The sequence below is a fragment of the Euprymna scolopes genome, chromosome 15 (assembly GCF_053919585.1).
Source record: "Euprymna scolopes isolate OS-2025 chromosome 15, ASM5391958v1, whole genome shotgun sequence".
NCBI lineage: Eukaryota > Metazoa > Mollusca > Cephalopoda > Sepiida > Sepiolidae > Euprymna > Euprymna scolopes.
The window spans coordinates 126,725,815-126,745,139 of NC_136496.1; the positions used below are offsets into that span (position 1 = coordinate 126,725,815).

The 19,325-nt window shown below is 34.6% G+C and overlaps 1 protein-coding gene across 1 annotated transcript in view; it reads right to left on the reverse strand.

The window, feature by feature from the left end:
* Positions 1-463: 463 nt before the first annotated feature.
* Positions 464-19,325, reverse strand: part of LOC145294123 (14-3-3 protein zeta/delta-like) — a 177,704-nt gene continuing 158,842 nt past the window's right edge. The window contains exons 4-5 of the mRNA XM_080141227.1: positions 6,961-7,056; positions 464-3,515 (exon numbers count right to left, since the gene is read on the reverse strand). Coding sequence (XP_079997353.1) covers positions 3,465-3,515; positions 6,961-7,056 — 147 coding nt within the window. The 3' untranslated portion in view covers positions 464-3,464. The remainder of the gene's footprint in view (positions 3,516-6,960; positions 7,057-19,325) is intronic.

Sequence of the window (19,325 nt, forward strand, 5' to 3'; positions counted from 1 at the left end):
TTAGATGAGTTTCATGTGCAGACGACTTGTTAGAATGGTTGAAAAGTGGGCAAAAAAACATAAAACAAATTTGGAAATTATTTCTCCATTTATACAAAAAGTTGGATATGAAAATGGTTAGCATCGATAAAAAATAAAACAACTCAAATTATAGATGCATAAATATTTTTTTTTTTTATTTTAATTCTGATTTTTAGTTCAAATTTATTAAAATTTTTCTTTCTACTTTTTGCAGTTTATTTATTGAAATGAAAAATGTGTTTAAACTTAATGTTTTGATTCTTAATGAGTGTTGCAAAAAATATTTTGTGGACGAAACACAAATGTACATTAAAGAGGCATGTGGTTAATTTACATATTTGTACAGACCTCAGTGCCACTTGAACTCTATCACGTATGCAGTAAACAAATCTGATTGGGATGAACGTCAGTAAGGAGTTCGCAGATAAAAATAGAACAAGAATTTTGGTTGAATCTTTGAGATTAGATTAAGTTTTTAGAGAAATTTATTTACTGAAAATGGAACCTGAGAAGAAGAGAAATGTTGAACGAGAGCTACAGCTGAAACAGAAAAAAAAAAAAAAAATGTCCAAATACTAAAAAAGATGGTCTGCAAAATGAAAAGATTTCACAAAATCCAAATTCAGTCCAATAAGTTTTGAAGGGATGTGGGGCAATTTTTTTTTTTTATTTTAATAATTTTTTAAGGGATTAAAAGAAATTCCCATGTCAATAATGGTAAAATGAAAGAAAAGAAACAGTTAAAAAAATCTGCTCAAAATACAAATTCAAAAAAATGATTTTTTTAAAACATTTTTTTTTTTCTTATACTCATCATTTTTTAAATGCACTGAACAAAATGGAATGAACCAAATTTTTAGATAAAAAAAAAAAAAAAGATATTTTTTTAAATTGAAATACGATGAGAAAAATATGTTCATATTTTGGAAGGCGAAACGAAATAAACGTGTAAAATAGACTTTGCGTTTATTTTCATGACTCAGCAAATTATCACGTGGAAAGTTGGGCTCACTTCTGATTTAAGTGCAACGTATGAATCAAACTAAATTTTTATGATCAAACTTCTTTTATTTGAATGTAACCACAGTTCATGAATGGAAAAATATACGGCCAGAGAATAAGGATTCACTAAAAAAAAGAAAAGACAATAAGTAAATTAAAAAAAAAAGTATCACTTTCTTAATAAGCAAAAAGGTTGGGAGTAAAGGGGGAGGGGGGGGGCTTCTGCTCAATTCACAGTCAATGCTGTTTACCGAAAGAAAATATCTAAAATTACAACCAAACTATTTTTTTCTAAGACAATAAATTTATTTTTATTTGCATAATTTCCCTCAAACTATTGTTGTCGATGGAGGAAGTTGATATTGACGGAGCCATAACATCACTATCATTGGATATGTTAGCAACCTTCATGTGGGCCCTACTGTTAATACCTGATTCGAATGAAAGGACTGGCAAAACAAATGCCAACAAAAGAGAATCGAGCCGACCATAAAAGTGGTGATAATTCAAACGAATTACCTTTTGTCTACGCTGATGTTTTCCCTTTGTTCAATGTACGTACGTAATCAGACATTGAATGCAGAGAACATAGCTGGAGAGTGATCAGCTAAAACACGGTTGAAAAAAAAAAAAAAAAAAAAATCAATAATGACAATGAGGAAAATAACCTGAAAGAGGATGCAGACAAAAAATTAAAATGCGAAAATTTTAAAAGAAAAAAAATTTGTTTAAATGTTGAGGATGGGGTGGGGAGGGATAAGTAATTACTGGAGAGAAAAAAAAACAAAAAAACAAGAATTTAGATACATTTTTCCATAAAAAAATTACTCAACCAAACAATATCAGGAAGTAGGAAAAATGATGGCTGCTCAAAATTAATCCAAGATTTTTTTTTTTTACAACTTTAAAATATAAAGTTCCCTCGTACAATAATTGCAGGGTTAACAAAATACTGTTTTTCTTTCATTTAGAAATAAAACAATGTATGAATACTTGAACATTGCATGTAAAGTTTAATTCTAGCAAAAAAAAGCACTTTTCAAATTTTGCACGACCATAAAGAAATCAACGTGATATCAATAATAATTGAGAACAAATTAGGTTTGACATTTGAAAATTATTTTAAAGTTTTTATAATGATTTGATCTACACCAATTTGTATATGTTTTTGTTAATAATAATAATATTCCCTTTGGAAGAAAGTTTGTCAGGGTCAATAAAAATAAATGACTACTTCTGTAAAAATAATTGTTATTCCCAGGTGAAAAATAAATATGTCTATAAATTGTAGCAATTTAATTATTTGAAAAACTATAAATTGTAAAAGTTATTGTCAGTTTTTTTAAAAATATATTTAAAATTAAGACTATTTTAATCGATGGGATGACATAATTTGATTTTGAAACAATTCATCTTAAAATATGTAAAGTCAGAATTGTTTACCATAGCAGTATCGGATTAATCACCATCTTTGCTGATCGGTTGATCATATTTTTTTTTAATATATGGGTGAAGGTGATAATGCACATTCCAACGTGTTTGCGTATTGTTATAGAGATTTACATTTCTAAACCAAAGAAAAACAGTATTTTTTCACTGCGCGACAATCATCTTAAAATTTGTAATAGTAAAAAAGAAAAGCTTTTTATGGAATATGTTGCTTTTGATTTCAAAGACAAAATTAATTGATGCTGAACTGAAAAAAAAAAATTGACACATACAAGTCACTCGAATTTAAAATAAAAATAATTTCTGTAAAAAGAAAATGGGTAAAAGAATGGTTGAAGGGTTTGACCAATTTTTTTTTTTTTTTTTTTTTTTTTTTAATCAGTCTCATTTGGAAAAGAAATCAGATTGTGATATTAACAACAGCTACAAGAAGGAAAAGAAAACAAGCACACTTGCAAGCCATTGAAAAATGGAGGCATTTGGAAGAAAGAGAGAGAATTGGTTATTTAATAGAAGGGTTGGCCAGATTCTGTCCAGGTGAAAAAGAGCTTAGCTGGTTGAGCATGAAGACCAATGGTGAGAAAGAACAAATGTGGCTTTTTTTTTTTTGTTTTTTAATTTTTTTTGCTCAACTCTTCAAGAAGTAAAGCATTTGGAAGTGAGGAGCGAGCTGTGGGCTACGCAGACAGACGTACAGACGTTTGACAACTACAATTCCATCTAGACCATTTGACATGGGAATACAGTAAAAGTGGTTTAACTTGCTTCAGATTTTCAAGGAGTTTTTTTCCTTCTCTTTCCTTCCATTTTTCGACCCCCACTCCTTGTTTTTTTGTTTGTTTTTTTTTTCCTTAAAAGTTAAACCATTAATCTTGTCTCTTTTTGGTTTACTTAGATGATGGCCGTCACAAATCAAGTGGCAGCATTTTCATAGTAGTGGTATCGGTGTATGCGCACAGGGGGGAGGGGGGGTGTTAGGAAGGCAATACGACTCAGTTTTCGACCCCATCACCATCACCGCCATCTGAATCCCCTGTCCACAGCTGAAAAGACAAAACAAATAAAAAAGATGTTTCAACTCAGCAGAACAATTGAAAACTTAAAAAAAAAAAAAAATTGTACCGAGTTTTAATTTAATATTGAGACGTAACAATGCTTAAATGTTTAACAACGTGGATTTAATTATAACCCAGATGTTTCAAGTTCAAATCCAGTTCGTTCCACAAAATTACTTTAATTTAGGATGTTGGCAACTTTCACGTGGCCCCTTTTTCTAGAAAAAATTCTGATTAGAAAAATATTGGGGAAACCAACGCCAATAGAATCATTCATATGATGATGATGATTTTAACACTTTATGACCTGGTTGAACATATATAGATTATAATGTCTATAAAAGTGAAAGTGTGCGTGTGTACATTTCCCTATGCAATAACTTTCAATTTTCAGTCTACAGACTCGAAATTTGATATACAGGGTACAAAGATTGGGAAAATCTTTGTAATCCGTTTTCAGCCAGAAATTTGGCGGTTAAGAGGTCAAAGTTCAACGATTTGACCTTTGAGAACTCTACCAAACTCCTCCGCCAATTTTAGATATAGGTTCCTTGGACATGGATCTAACTTAACTTGATTTATACCTAAAACAATAAGTGTTAAGTGGTCATAATAGGGGTCAAATTTAAAAGAAATTTGACCTCTGCGGTCTCTACCAAATTACTTACACAATTTCTGGTCTAAACACTTGAAATTTTAAATAAAGGGTATTCAGAGATAGGGCAAGTTTTTTTAATAGGTTTGAGTCGAAAATTTGAGCTACAAATATATAAATGTATGTTTGCATATCTGCCTAAAACCTTTGACAGAGGCGACCAATTTTCACAAGATCAGTATAGTTTTGAAGCTCGACCCTTCAGACGACAAATACCGAAAAATTGGCTAAAAACATTAATTTCTTCACCCTCAACTGGGCACTTTTCTACAGGGAAGGGTTGCTTTTTTGCCGATATTTTCGAATGTCATCCCCTCTTTTCGATTGTCTAGCCTTAATTTAAACCTACATCACTTCTGGTTTGACGGTGGTCGTAACAGCAAAGACGTCACGTTTTTTTCACATTCGTTTCCTCATTTGCAGTACGGGTTTGAGCCTGCCTTCCTACTACCACTTTTTTTTTTTGTTCAACACACACCTCCAAACACCCGGGCAACGCCGGGCTGAAATGCTAGTAGATGAATATAACAGCATAAACACGCCTTGTACATATTAGTTCAGTATCTGGGTAGATGCCAGATACTGAATACTTCGGATATGATACTGATATTTCCAGATTGCAACTGTCCATTGCTTACAGTCATTATGCCGCCATCTAAAATTAACAATATTTTTTTAATCATCTACATCATAATTCAGGTCATAAAGGGTTAATGTTAAAACTGATAAAAAAAAAAAAATTTTAAAAGAATTACGTGTTAGGTTTAAAAAAGATAATACACCAAAAATTATGCAAATTTCTCAAGTAACTTTTTTTTAAATGGGAAAAATACATTTTAACAGTGAAATATCTTGTCTGCTATTTTCTGCTAACATTAAGGTCAACAGACAAGGGTCATCATAATTATATCATCTAGAAATCATTCACTGATCAAATTTTATTTGTTAAAAATATTTGCATAAATTTTGGTGTACAACCTTTTTTTTAACCTACCAAGAATGCACATTAAGTTTTTTGTGCAATTTTTATTTTTTTTTAATATTGGGTAAAACTGGATAAGCACCAAATGTATAATAAAAAAAACAAAACAAGAAACAAAAAACAAAATGAACAAAAAGATGTAGTTTGCTTCAATCATTGTTTGTAGTGTACAAATACGTTGGGGGTTTTAAAGGCTGTGACAATATAATGTAAGATGATAAAGGACATAAGAAAGACAATAATCCAATGTAATCTTTCTTTTCTAGTTATTTTTTTTAAAAAATCTTTGATCAATAATGTGTTATACAGTGTCCAAATGTTTCTGATTTAGTCAAGGCTAACATGTTCATTTATTTACAAGTAGTCTCCCAGTGGCAGACAAATATAATAATTTGGGCATGAGTGGGGATTCATAAGCCCTTACACTGGCATTTATCGTCCCATTGAAAGGGTCATCATTTCCATTTTAGTTTTTCTTCTCCCCTGAAATTTGGCTTCAAATAAATAAATTTTCTTTCATTTATCAGAAATCAAGGATCTCTGTCCGGATTGTGGGTTTATACACAAATTCACAACAAAGTTCATTTCCCTTTCTCCTTATTCTCCTTATTGAAACAAATAAGTGAGAAACAGCGAAAAAAAAAAAAATCAATTTCTCTATATTTCTTGTTTACCATTTCATGTTACAAAGTGTAAAAGTTTTACTAATATTTCAAGGATATAACCTCCTTTTCAAAAGACCTACATCAGAGTAGTATGGATATTGTACATTTACATTACACATCCAGCTTGGCAGAAGAGTAACTTATCTTGCCTTTGGTAACATTTATTTGTTATATATTTGTTTTTTGATCACTTTTTCATTTTTGTTGTCTATAGTAAAAAATGACTGGATTTACATATTAAACAAAGAAAGTTGTTCTGGACAATTTTTTTATTTTTTAAAAATTTTTTATGTCACATGGACTAAACAACTAACCAATCACATTGAGGTGTTTTAAAATCACATAATGCGTTTTTGTTCGGGACATCGAAAAACAATAAAAAAAAACAAAATATCCACCCTCTATCAAACTACTTCCCTACTCCCTCGCTATTTGATAAAATCAAAAGTAAAACCCTTAAACCTTTTGGTCATGTCAAACGATCAACCACTGGTCTGTCAAAGTTATGCTTTGAAGATATGTTAGAAGGTGAACGAAGCAGAGGAAAGGAGAAGGTGGAGAGAAAATGTTTTTGATTAGACATCTTTCAACAGTTGGCCGTCCATTAACCAACTTGCCCTGGTTTGGAGGGAATGGCAAAAAAATAAGTCATACAGGTTAGCAATCCACACCAAGTCAAAAATGTGACTCATGATGATATATATATATATATATATATATATATATATATATAGTAGAATCCCGGGATATGGTGGCCCCCGGATACGTTTTTTTTCAGGTTGTGACGTGGAATACAATGCTTTTCTGGTTACAGTATTTGCCCGCCTTACGGTGTTATTTATAATGTTATTTGATTGGACATCTCTCAACAGTTGGGTGTTCATCAACCAAGTTGCCCTGGATTGGAAGGAATGGCGAAAAATAAGTCACGTGGGTTTGCAATCCGCACCAGCAGCAGAAGATGCGACTGATGATGATGATGATGATGATGATGATGATGATGATGTACATGATTTATCGCAGTTCATTTTTTAAAATCAATTTTTGATCGTTAATATGGAATATGATCTAAGTTGAATTATTAAGAATGCATATATATATAAAAAAAAAATTGAAATGGAATTTACTTACTGTTAAATTATCCCGTAGAAGCTGCATAATCAGAGTGCTATCTTTATAAGTATCATCGGTCAAATTATCTAATTCTGCAATTGCATCTTCAAATGCCTACAAAAAAGAAAAAAAAAAAAAATGAATTAAAAATACCTGCCAAACTTTATTAGAGTTATCTCCCCTTTATCAACCAAATTTTTTTTTCCACGCATACAAAACCACGATGAAAAAGACTAAAACAGCTCCAAGACTACAAAACCATCTACGAAGCAAGTAACTTTTCTCCTTTCTTTTCCAAGATGGTCATCAGCATGCCTGACGAAGGTCGGAAGCTACACCGACTGTAATATTGCACAAATAACACTCAAGATGAGAACAATAGTCCAAACAAGTAATATAAACAAACGGCACTCATCTCAAAAATTCAGAACTGTAAAAAAATGAATGCATAAATGTCGAAAACATTTCTGTCGACAAAAGTTTAGTAATTGTGTAAACAAAGCAGTTCGATACGTGACAGTTGTCATTTTTTTTTTTTTTTGGTAAAATGTAAATTTTTATTTTTTTTTAGAAATTTTTTTAAATGAGCCTCCATAATTTGTGTATTCATTCTTTGGGGTCTGTGGCGCAGCGGAAAAAGGTGTTGAGTCTATATGCTTCCAGGCGAGCATTGTCTGGAGATAGCAGTTTCAATTCTACCCAAAGCAGACCAGATGAGGAAAATGGTCAAATGTGGCAAAACAACAACTATGGAAGGCAGTAATTACTGGGGATATAAAAGTTATAAAACTCAGCATCCATATACAGTCATAGTTAATAACCTGAAGAAGGCCAGAGAATGAGTTGGCCGAAACTTGGTGAAACAGCAATAGCTGTGAAGATTAGGATAATAATCTGCAAAGGAATGGATGCATGTGGTTATTGGTCGTATTGTAGAGTTGGTGCACCGATATACATTGTTTATCGAGTGTGATTAAAAAGGCGCATGAATGAACACAAATTTGGGAGCTTTTATATTTGAACTCTGCATCAACAAGATAATTCTTATTGGACAATCTTGAATGTGTCAATACTTTTGTCAAAGATTGTTTTTAAATTATTAAGATTGCCCGATTTTCTTTTCATTTCTTGTCTTTTGCAATTTATATAACAAAAATAAAACAACTTAAATTAGCAAATGTATGTGAATACATAAGTGACTCATTTCATGTCAAAGTTGTTCAACTGGAATGCTGGGAACTTCTCAAGCAGATCATTTGCAGGTAAATTATGCCAACTTTATTTCTTTGAAAAGTTGTCAGATGAAAAAAAAAAACCAAGAAACAAACAAAAAAAATCTTGTAATCTATAATGGTTCTTTCATACAAAACAAAAGCATTTAGAATTAGATATTTTTCAAAAAGCAATCGAAATAGGAAACGGAGTCAGATATGTCGCCGTTTCCTATTTCGATTATGATTTTAATACACAAATCTAATCCCCTCACCCAGCTACACAGAAATTTCTCATTAACAAATTCAAAATTCAAGATATTAGGTTGAGAAGAAAGTTCTTGTGGAATTTTTAATTTTGATTTCAAATAATGTTTTTTCAAATAAGTTTTACTTTATATATCGTTATTTAAACGAGCGTTTTTTTCGTTCAATCTAATTGTTTGAATTACAATCGTTTAAAACAATTATGTCTTCTTTTCAGAATGTTGAATGCAAAATAGAAAAAATCAAATTTGCACAATTTTCTTATTTCAAGTCAAGCTAGGCCAAAAAGCTGCTGAAACAGCTTGCGATATCAACAAAGCGTTTAACCCAGGAACCACTACTGAATACACAGCACAATGGTGGTTTAAGAAATTTTGTGGCAGCAACAAGAATCTTGATGAGCATAGTGGTCGACCATCAAATGTTAACAATGATAAGAGCTATAGTCAGAGCCAATCCATGCACAACTGTTTGAGAACTTGCCTCTGAATTAGATGTATGACGATTTTCTTGAGAGGGATTGGAAAGACAAAAAAACTTGATAAATGGTGCCTCACGAATTGAATGACAACCAAAGGAAACGCTATTATGAAGTGTCATTTTCACAAGAATAACCCATTTCTTGACCGGGTTGTGACTTGTAAGAAAAAGTGGGTTCTTTACGACAACCAACAATGCTTAGCTCAGTGGTTAGACACTGACAAAGCGCCATGACACTTCCCGAAGCCAGAGTTGCACCAAAAGAAGGTCATGCTGACTGTTTGGTCGTCTGCAAATGGTCTCATCCATTACAGGTTTTTTAATGCAGGCGAAACCGTTACAGCGGAGAAGTACTGTCTACAAATGTATGAAATGCATCAGAAACTTTGATAACAACATCCAGCATTAACCAACAGAAAAGGCTCAAATTCTCCACGACAATGCCTGACCGCACATTGCTAAACCGAGCCGGCAGAAGTTGAACGAATTGGGCTACGAAACTATGCCTCATCTGCCAGACTTTTCAGATATCTCACCTACTGACTACCACTTTTTCAAACATCACGACAACTTTCTGCGTTAGAAATGCTTCAAAAACCTAAGCAATATCAGAAACGCCTTCAGCGACTTCATCACCACTAGAATGCAAGATTTTTTACGTTACTGGCATAAATACACTTGTTTTGCGTTGGCAAAAATTGTGTTGATTCTGATGCTGCTTATTTCAATTATTTCGATTTTGGTTTGAGCTGAGATATGTTCATCTGAATTCAAAAGTTAAAAACTGCAAGAACTTTCTTGTCAACCTGTCAATAGTTCAAAGTTCAAAGTAGTATTTACCAGTTCTAAAGAAATGTCTCTTTCATCGGATCTCTTCCATCTTTTCCTAATTGATGCCGAATCTGGTGGGAAAACACTTTGTTTATTCGAAAATTATTTAAATTGTTTGAATAAAAAAACTGTTCTCATCTCGGAGATGTTATTCTCATATTTCCACAGTCTCACTGTCACAATGCCATGAATTGCTACTCGGACATTTAAGATTGAACTGTACAGGGTAGAACGATAAAAGTGTCACCCTAAAGAAAACAACACTACAGCTTTAAAACTTTTATTAAAAAAAAATCAATTCAGGTAACTTGATTATGTTATAGAGCTGACATTTATTCAATGTAGCCACCTTCAGCCTCAATCACCGCCTCGATACAGATCTGGAACTGGGAGCATGCCTTTTCCACAAGCACTATTTCCATGGCAGTTGCTCGTCTGAGCTCCAATCCCTCGTCTCCCCTCGCCAATGTTTCACGAGAAACACCTGTCTGGCTGAAACTACTGTCAATAATTTTCCCCACTCTTTATCTGTGCCTAAATCCAAACATAGATTCCATGAGCAAAGCTTCTTTCTTAGAACTGCACGCCAGTGGAACTCTCTGCCGCTTGCCTGTTTCCCACCTGACTACAACTTGGACGTCTTCAAGTCCAACATAGACAAACTCCTGACAAACCGCCCCCTTAAGTAAGATACTATCAAACCCCCCAATACTAATGATTACTACAATACTATCCCATTGATTACTGTACCCGCAATAACCCTCATCCTTGAGTGGCCTTCAGACCTTGATAAGTGGTGACCCCCATGTAAAAAAAAAAAAAAAAAAAAAAAAAAAAAAAGCACTAGCTAGTGCTCGGTGGATACTTGGCAGATAGTGGCGATCAGACTGGCCTTGGTACTGTGGGAGGTCATGTTGGTGATGTTCTCTATATATGACCAAACGAAGTAGTCCAGCGGGTTCAGGGCAGGGAAGGAGTGGGGCCAATGAGAGAAGGATACAAAGTCATAGCAATCCTTCTGAAGCCAAGCCTGGGTCTCTTTGGACTTGTGGGCTGGTGCCGAGTCCTGCTGCCACACCCAGTGTCTGCCAGCGGCCACCTGATTGCACCAGGAGATCACCACACTCCTCAGCACATCCAGGTACACTTTGGTGTTGACTTTCAAGCCGATTTTGAAGATGTGAGGTGGCATGATGTGGCCCTCACTTGAACCCACATTAAAGACAACTGTGGCAGGAAGCTTTATTTTCATCACCCTGGTGACGTCCCTGTCATTCGTGGCAACCCAGCGATGCATTTTAAGGGTGCTGGCAATAATCCTGAGATTGGTAGAGAGCATGAGTTGTACAGTGGCGCATCTCCGATCTCGCTCATCGAACATTGTGTCATTTTCAGACATGATAGAAGGTTCCTATCACTCTTAGGATTTGTACACAACTGGCCAACTAGTAGAGGGTCTGCAACAAAAGAAAACAAAAAACTGGTTTTCATCAAATGTAAATAGAATTGTGTCTTTTCCAGGGCGACAATTTATCATTCCACCCTGTAGTTATTATCTCTTGCTAAGTCTATTTATTTCCAGAAGCTCAGCTTATTCTTTAACAATTATTTTATTTATGATTTTTTTAAAACTTCTTAGTGTAATTGTTAAACTGCAAGTTATATTACTGCTTTTTAAAGTTCTTTATTTAGATATATTTCAGGATAATGTTTTTTGAAATAATTTAAATATCTCTTCAATTTAATTAATGGTGAAGTCATTAATTCATTTTTTAGCTATGGGTTCTTATATTTTTGTATTTTTAGATTGAAAAAAAAAATGTAAATTGTAAAAAAAATATTTCTTTTTCTATAGCATACTTTTTCTGTATGTCTACGGTGTTTTTATTTCCCCTGATTATGTCCCTTTGTAAATTGATTTGCATTTTTGATTAAATAGATTTGTATTTGAAGTATTGTAATTATCATATCCTGTAATCTCTCAAATTGCTTTATAACTGGAAATTATCTGCACTCTAGTCTTGCTGTTATTTTTAACTTCAAACTAGAAGTTTATACCCAATGTTTTTTTTTTTTTGTTTTTTTTTTATATTACATTTTCACCCCAAACAAGGCACATTGCCACTTTGTTGTAGGCTACAATCAGGGACATAAGCATCTGGGGTACTGTGTAGGGAGTTGGGCAGCAAGATGTCAGTTCACGTTACACTTTAACTTCTGCACGTCAGTATAGTTGGGGAAGCAGGGACCCGGAAGGGAATTCCAAAGTTTAGCTGTTCTGGGGAAGAAACTACTGGAGTAGAAGGCTCTCTTACATCTAGGGATCTCTACCATGAAAGGGTGGGATTTAGCTGCTTGTCGGGGGTATTTACGTAGAGGGGAACAAGTGCTTGCAATTCGTCAGAGCATTCACTGTTAAAATACTTGTAGAACAGGCAGAGGGATGCAACATTTCGTCGATGGGACAGAGGCTGAAGTTTAGATGACAGTTCAGGACTTATCAGCTTGGCGACTCTCCCAAATATGACAATACTTCATGCATGGGCGAATGGTGGCCTTATAGAGATGTAGGATACTTTCAGGTGTTAGTAGCTTTCTAGCACGGTAGAGAAAACTCACCTTCTTCACAGTGGTCCTGGCAATACTCTCAATGTAATTGTTCGAACTCATGTTTCCTGTGAACGTTTAGGCCGAGGAGTTTAAAAGATGTACTTTCAGATAAAGAGTCATTAGCCATTGCTATTGGTGGTAGGAAAGGTTTCTTGTAATTATTGAAGGAAACAAGTTTAGTCTTGGCAGCATTGAATGTGACCATCCGTTTTTGTCCCCATTCCACTACAGATTGGAGGTCATCCTCTAGTGTTTCTGCCATTTCTTTAGATATGTGTTCATTCAAGCTATATTTTAAAAAATAAAAGTTTAATAGAACAATATACTCTTTTTTTTTTTAACAAAGACTGAAGAAATTAAAATGTTTATACCTTCAAGTATCAACATAAAATTTGTTGTATATTTAGAATTACACTTATAAAAACACACACACACACACACAGAAAACTCTTTATTTTGTGACAAGTATGTACATCATAAACAAGTCATATTCTAAAAATCATGTGGTTTTGGCTAGTAACGTTTCTATTTGGCTAGTAAACGAAGATAAGTTTGTCCCTAAAGCCTTGTATATACATATGAGAGGAAGTTTTGTCTTCTTTTTCTTATTGATTAGTTTCGTTTGAATGATTTCAAATCAGAAAAGTAAATAAATAAAAAATAATTCATTATATATTTATCATAGTTACATATAGATGAGAAACACACACACACACACACATCTTGTCATAGTGTTATAATACTGAGATTTATAATAATTATTATTGAAATTCCATTTGAGACCATTTTAAATCAGCAAATAGAACAAAGTAGATCATCGAAGCACAAAAACAAAGTAGATCATCGAAGCACAAAAACTATGAACTCGAGACTTCTGGAAAATCTACAACAGTGTAGTAAATAATGGGCAATCAACAATTCCCCCACTAACCAACAATCACGAGGTTGTCTCCTCAGCAACTGACAAGGCTAACATGCTTGCCAGTCGGTTTGCCTCAAACTCCACACTGGACCCTTCCAACCACCCCCTACATGACTTTCCTATGCGGACAGACGCCACACTAGACGATCTGAAAACCACCCCTGTTCAGGTGCATGCTATCATAAAAAACCTTGACACCTCAAAAGCATGTGGACCCGATCTTATCCCAGCTGTGCTATTAAAAAAGTGCTCAGCCGAAGTAGCTCCAGTTCTCTCCAAACTCTACAACAAATGCCTTAATGAAGCTTGCTTTCCGGGCTGTTGGAAAACTGCTTCTGTTGTACCAGTATTCAAAAATTCTGGCGAAAGGACAGACCCATCAAATTATCGCCCCATTAGCCTCCTCCCACTTTTTGCCAAAATATTTGAGACCATAATTAACCATGCTCTAGTCCATCATCTTACAGATGCTAAACTACTGACTGACAAACAATATGGATTTAGACAAGCCCGTTCCACAGCAGACATCCTAACTGTGATCTCTGAACGTATATATCATTCACTGGACAAAGCGGGGGAGGGCAGAGCGGTAGCTCTAGATATATCTAAGGCTTTTGACAGGGTATGGCATGAGGGTCTCCTCAGTAAAATCAGATCATACGGTATCACTGGTAGAATACTTAACATAATTAAATCCTTCTTAGATAAGAGAAAAATCAAGGTTGTCCTCGACGGTCGTACATCTAAACAATATGATATAAATGCGGGGGTGCCCCAGGGTTCTATCCTTGGACCTCTATTGTTCCTGATATTCATAAATGACCTCCCCGACAACATTGCCTCTGAGATGGGTATATATGCTGATGACACTACACTCTATGGCAGGCACGACAGGAAGACGAATGAACACATTTCTAAAGAAATGGCAGAAACACTAGAGAAGACCTCCAATCTGTAGTGGAATGGGGACAAAAGTGGTTGGTCGCGTTCAATGCTGCCAAGACTAAACTAGTTTCATTCAATAATTACAAGAAACCCTCCCTACCACCCATAGCAATGGCCAACGACTCTTTATCTGAGAGTCCATCTTTCAAACTCCTTGGCCTAACGTTCACAGGAAACATGAGTTGGAACAATTACATTGAAGGCATTGCCAGGGCCGCTGCAAGAAAGGTGGGCTCTCTCTACTGTGCTAGAAAACTACTAACACCCGAAAGTATCCTGTACCTCTATAAGGCCACCATTCGCCCATGAGTATTGCTGCCACATCTGGGCTGGTGCATCTGCTACTAGTCTCTCGCTCCTTGACAAGGTTCAAAAGAGAGTCGCAAACCTGATAGGCCCTGAACTGGCATCTAAGCTTCAGCCTCTGTCCCATCGACGAAATGTTGCATCCCTCTGCCTTTTCTACAAGTATTTTAGTGGTGAATGCTCTGACGAACTGCAATCACTTGTGCCCCCACGACGTGAGCACCCTCGACAAACCCGACAGGCTGCTAAATCCCACCCCCACACTGTAGAGATCCCTAGATGTAAAAGATCTTTTTACTCCAATAGTTTCTTCCCCAGAACCGCTAGACTCTGGAATTCCATTCCAGGTCCCTGCTTCCCCAACAGTACTGACGTGCAGAAGTTCAAGTGTAACGTGAACCGACACCTTGCTGCCCAAATCCCTACATAGTACTAGTGTTGGGACGATTCTTAATTTTTATACGATTCCGATTCCGATTCCAGGAAAATATTGATTAACGATTCTGATACCAAGTACGATTCCGATTCCGATTCCTAGGGAATTATTGTTTTGAAATATACCAGGTAGTTTTATACTTATGGTCAGTAGTTCCCAAATATGTTCCCTAACTTTGGAAGAGATATTTTATGTCTACACCAGTACACCGTCGTGTTTTGGTTTAAATAAAATTATTATATAATAAACTAAACGGAAAACTTAGCAAAATTTATTTTAGAGAAAATTTATTTTACTTAATTGGAATACAGAAAAGAAACTCAAAGAAAATAGAATTTATCCTTCAGAGAAAAAACAAATAAAATAGAATTTATATAACAGAACAAAAACAAGAAAATTAGAGAATAAATACACACGATTCATTATTTTGGTCCTCATAATTAACAGATTTAATGAATTAAATAAAAAAAATATAGCGGAAGAGAAAGAAAATATATACTAATTAAATATAAAAAAGATAAATATTTAATTTAATAATTTATAAATGAACGTGCGTAATGAAAAAAAACAAAACAATATACCATGTGACATGGCGCCGTAGATACAAAATAACCTTTCCAAAGTTAACGACCATATATGAGAAATACCATTAATCGAAAGTCTTTGTGTTTTATACCAAAAAGGTATTATAGCGAAAAGTTACAATTAAAGGAATTTCAAAAACGATTTTTTGTTTGGCTATTGATAGTTGTATTTGTGACGGCAGTTCTTCAGACCTCTATAATTCACAAGGAGTAGTTAACACCTATTATTTTTTCTTACTTTTTCATTGCTTTTACACGTTGTTTCTAACGTGAAGAATAAGTTTAGCCAAACTAATTTTGAAATAGGGTATATCAAAGGAACACATATAAAAATGATACCACTATAAAAAACAAATGAAATACTAGATAAAATTGAGCAAACATAATTACCAAAATTACAGAAAACGATAAAAAAATGGTGAAGTTTGTTGAGTGAAATGAATTATTGAAAGAAAATTAATTGAACTAATAGAAATGTTAAATAAAAAAAATGTCACATTTCAATATTTTTTTAATAATTAAATTCTCAGGGTTGTCGAAATTAAAAATTAAGTGATTTTTTTTTTATTAGACTTCTTTCGAAGCTTGTTACCTTGAAAAATACATTTAAAACCCTGTTTTTTTTAAATAAATTGAAAAATAAACGCAATTAAAAAAATTTAATTGATAATTGAAACTTTAAAAACATATTAAACATTGAAAAATTACTTATCTCACAAATTAACGTCCAATAAAGTAGATCCAGTCTTCATACAAGAATTCGGTTATAATAAATATATCTTTCCCAAACTTAAAAATTAAATCTTTTTTTTTTTTTTTTTTGAGAGAGAGAGAGTGCTTTAAAATCGCCGGGGAGTGCCGCCTAAAATTTTAAAGAAGTAAATTTTAGGAGTTTAGTGCCTTTCAAAGACGGTTATCATAATTTATTATCATCATTTAATTTCCTTTTTTTCCTCCCCCCCACACCTTTCCACGTGGTTCAGTAGTTAACCAGTGCTCCTGTTGCTGTCAGTCAGCTATCTTTACCTAAGTTTTAATTTCTAGTTAAAAGAATTTTTCATGAATAGAATCAGCATTTTTAAAAATTATTTTTTTAGTTGTATATATTGTATTTACTCTTTGAAGTTAAGGAGGGTTAAAAAAAAAATGGTGACACCTAGATGGTGACGTAGGCAAAAAAAAAAAAAAAAGACACTGCGATTTCGACCCTCACTAATAAAACTGTTCTGAGTGACTAGTTGGTAATTTTTTGTTCCTTTTCTTTTTTATTTTGCTCCTCCAATTTATTTGGATGCATCATAGTTAAATGTTTTAACATGTTGGTTGTGGTCATGTTAGATGGTTTTATTCCTCGCGATATTTTAATTTGACAGACTTTTCAAATGGCTTTCAACTCATCATCTTCATCAACTTCAAAAAGTTTCCATGGAAGACTTTTTTTGGACTTTGGTGTTGTGCGTTCTATCCCAACCATTATCAATGGACCAGAGGTCATCTAGTCAGCGTCAGACAGGGCCAAACTATTTGCAAAGAACTTTGCAGCTAATTCTACCCTATGCGACGAAGGCCATCAACTCCCCATATTTCCTCCTACAACACAGAACAAGCTAGGTAACATACAAATATCCGTGCATGAGGTCGCCAAGCTAATCAAGAACCTAGATTCTAGTAAGGCAACTGGCCCTGATGGCATCCCAATTATAGTGTTAAAAAAGCTTCAACCAGAACTTGCTCCCATACTTACGAAACTATTTAAGCGCTGCCTTAAGGAGAAGTGCTTTCCGACCCCCTGGAAGACCTCATCAGTTTTCCCTGTGTTTAAGAATTCAGGTGATAAGTCCTCTCCCTCTCAGTACAGACAAATACGTCTCCTGTGTGTTATGAGTAAGTTGCTGGAATCCATATTAAATAGAGAAATAGTCAACCACCTCAGCAGGAATAACCTTCTTAGTGACACACAATATGGTTTCCGCTCTGCAAGATCTACCGCAGATGTGCTGACGGTTATATCCCACAGGATTAGTGAATCTCTTGACAAAGGCTTCCTTTCTAGGGCAATTGCTCTTGACATATCAAAGGCCTTCGACAAGGTATGGCATAAGGGTCTACTTCACAAGATTTCCAGCTACGGTATAACTGGAAATGTGTTCTCTATCATTAAATCATTTCTCTCCGATAGGCTCATAAGAGTAGTGGTAGATGGACAAAAATCGGAGGCCTGCAATATAAATGCTGGAGTTCCTCAGGGGTCAATCCTGGGCCCAACTCTCTTCCTGATCTACATCAATGACCTCCCTAAACACATACTTAAATCATTCGTTGACATCTATGCTGATGACACGACCATCTACGGCAACACATCAAAGGCTGTAAATGACAAAGTTCTCTCGGATTCTCTCTCCTCTGATCTCGAGCGCGTGGTTCAGTGGGGGAAGATGTGGCTGGTAACCTTTAATGCATCCAAAACCAAACTCCTATCCTTACATCATCAACGCTCTGATCCTCATCTGGCATCAATTGTGATGGATGGCTCTCGTCTGGGTGAGGCCCCGTGTTTTGACAAGCTTCTGGGTTTGACCTTTACTCCTGATCTGAAATGGAACACGTACATCAAGTCTGTTGCTAAGGTCGCTGGAAAGATGGTGGGATCCTTCTACCGCTCCAGAAGATATCTCACTACTGATGCAATTCTCTATCTATATAAAAGCCAAGTATGTCCAAGGATGGAATACTGTTGCCATATCTGGGCAGGAGCTACCAAAAACAGCCTATCCTGCCTTGACAGAGTACAAAATAGTCTTCGTGGTTTAGTGGGGGAGGCTCTTTTCTCTACCCTGCAACCTCTCTCCCACAGAAGAGACGTTGCGAGCCTATCCTTGTTTGATCATTATTTTCATGGCAGGTGCTCGTCTGAACTCCAATCCCTGGTCTCCCCTCGCCAATCTTTCACGAAAAACACCCGTCTAGCTGAATCCACTGTCAAAAATTTCCCCCACTCTATATCTGTGCCTAAATCAAAACGCGGATTCCATGAACAAAGCTTCTTTCTTAGAACTGCACACCTGTGGAACTCTGTTCCGTCTGCCTGCTTCCCTCCGGACTACAACTTGGATGTCTTCAAGTCCAATGTTAACAAATTCCTAATGAACCGCCCCCCTAATTAAACACTTCATAAAATCTCCACACTAACGTAATGTACTTGCAATAACCCTTATCCCTGAGTGGGTTCCGGGCCTTGATAAGTGGTGATCACTGTGTAAAAAAAAAAAAAAATCCGCTAAAAAAGACAAAAAGAAAAAATATAAAGGGATGGGGCGGTAAATTGTACCAACCGGTAGTTAACAAAAAAAACTTATAGAATTTAATTTTTGAAACCAATGTATAAAAGTTTACATAATGAAATGCAAATATGCATTTTCTTTTGAATTTTTTTTGGTTGACTGTGTTCAATTCACACATGGTTGATGCGGTTCAATATTGCTAAACTATAAGTCTTAAGTAAAATTCTATTCATAAATACTTTTTAAAATGAAATTATTTAATTAATCGTAAATATTATTTAGACATAAAAATTAATTGATTACAAAACCTTTTAAAAATATATATATTAATTTCTTTTTCGTTCGGGAAAAAACTGCGCAAATCACTTTTAATTTTCAATTTAAAATTCTAGAAAAAAGATTATATTATTCTGCTTCATCAATTAATCAAATTCAGGGTTTTATCTTTCTGGAGAAAAAAATTTAAAAAATGGATTTTATTTCAAAGAAATTAAAAAAAAAACTTGACTG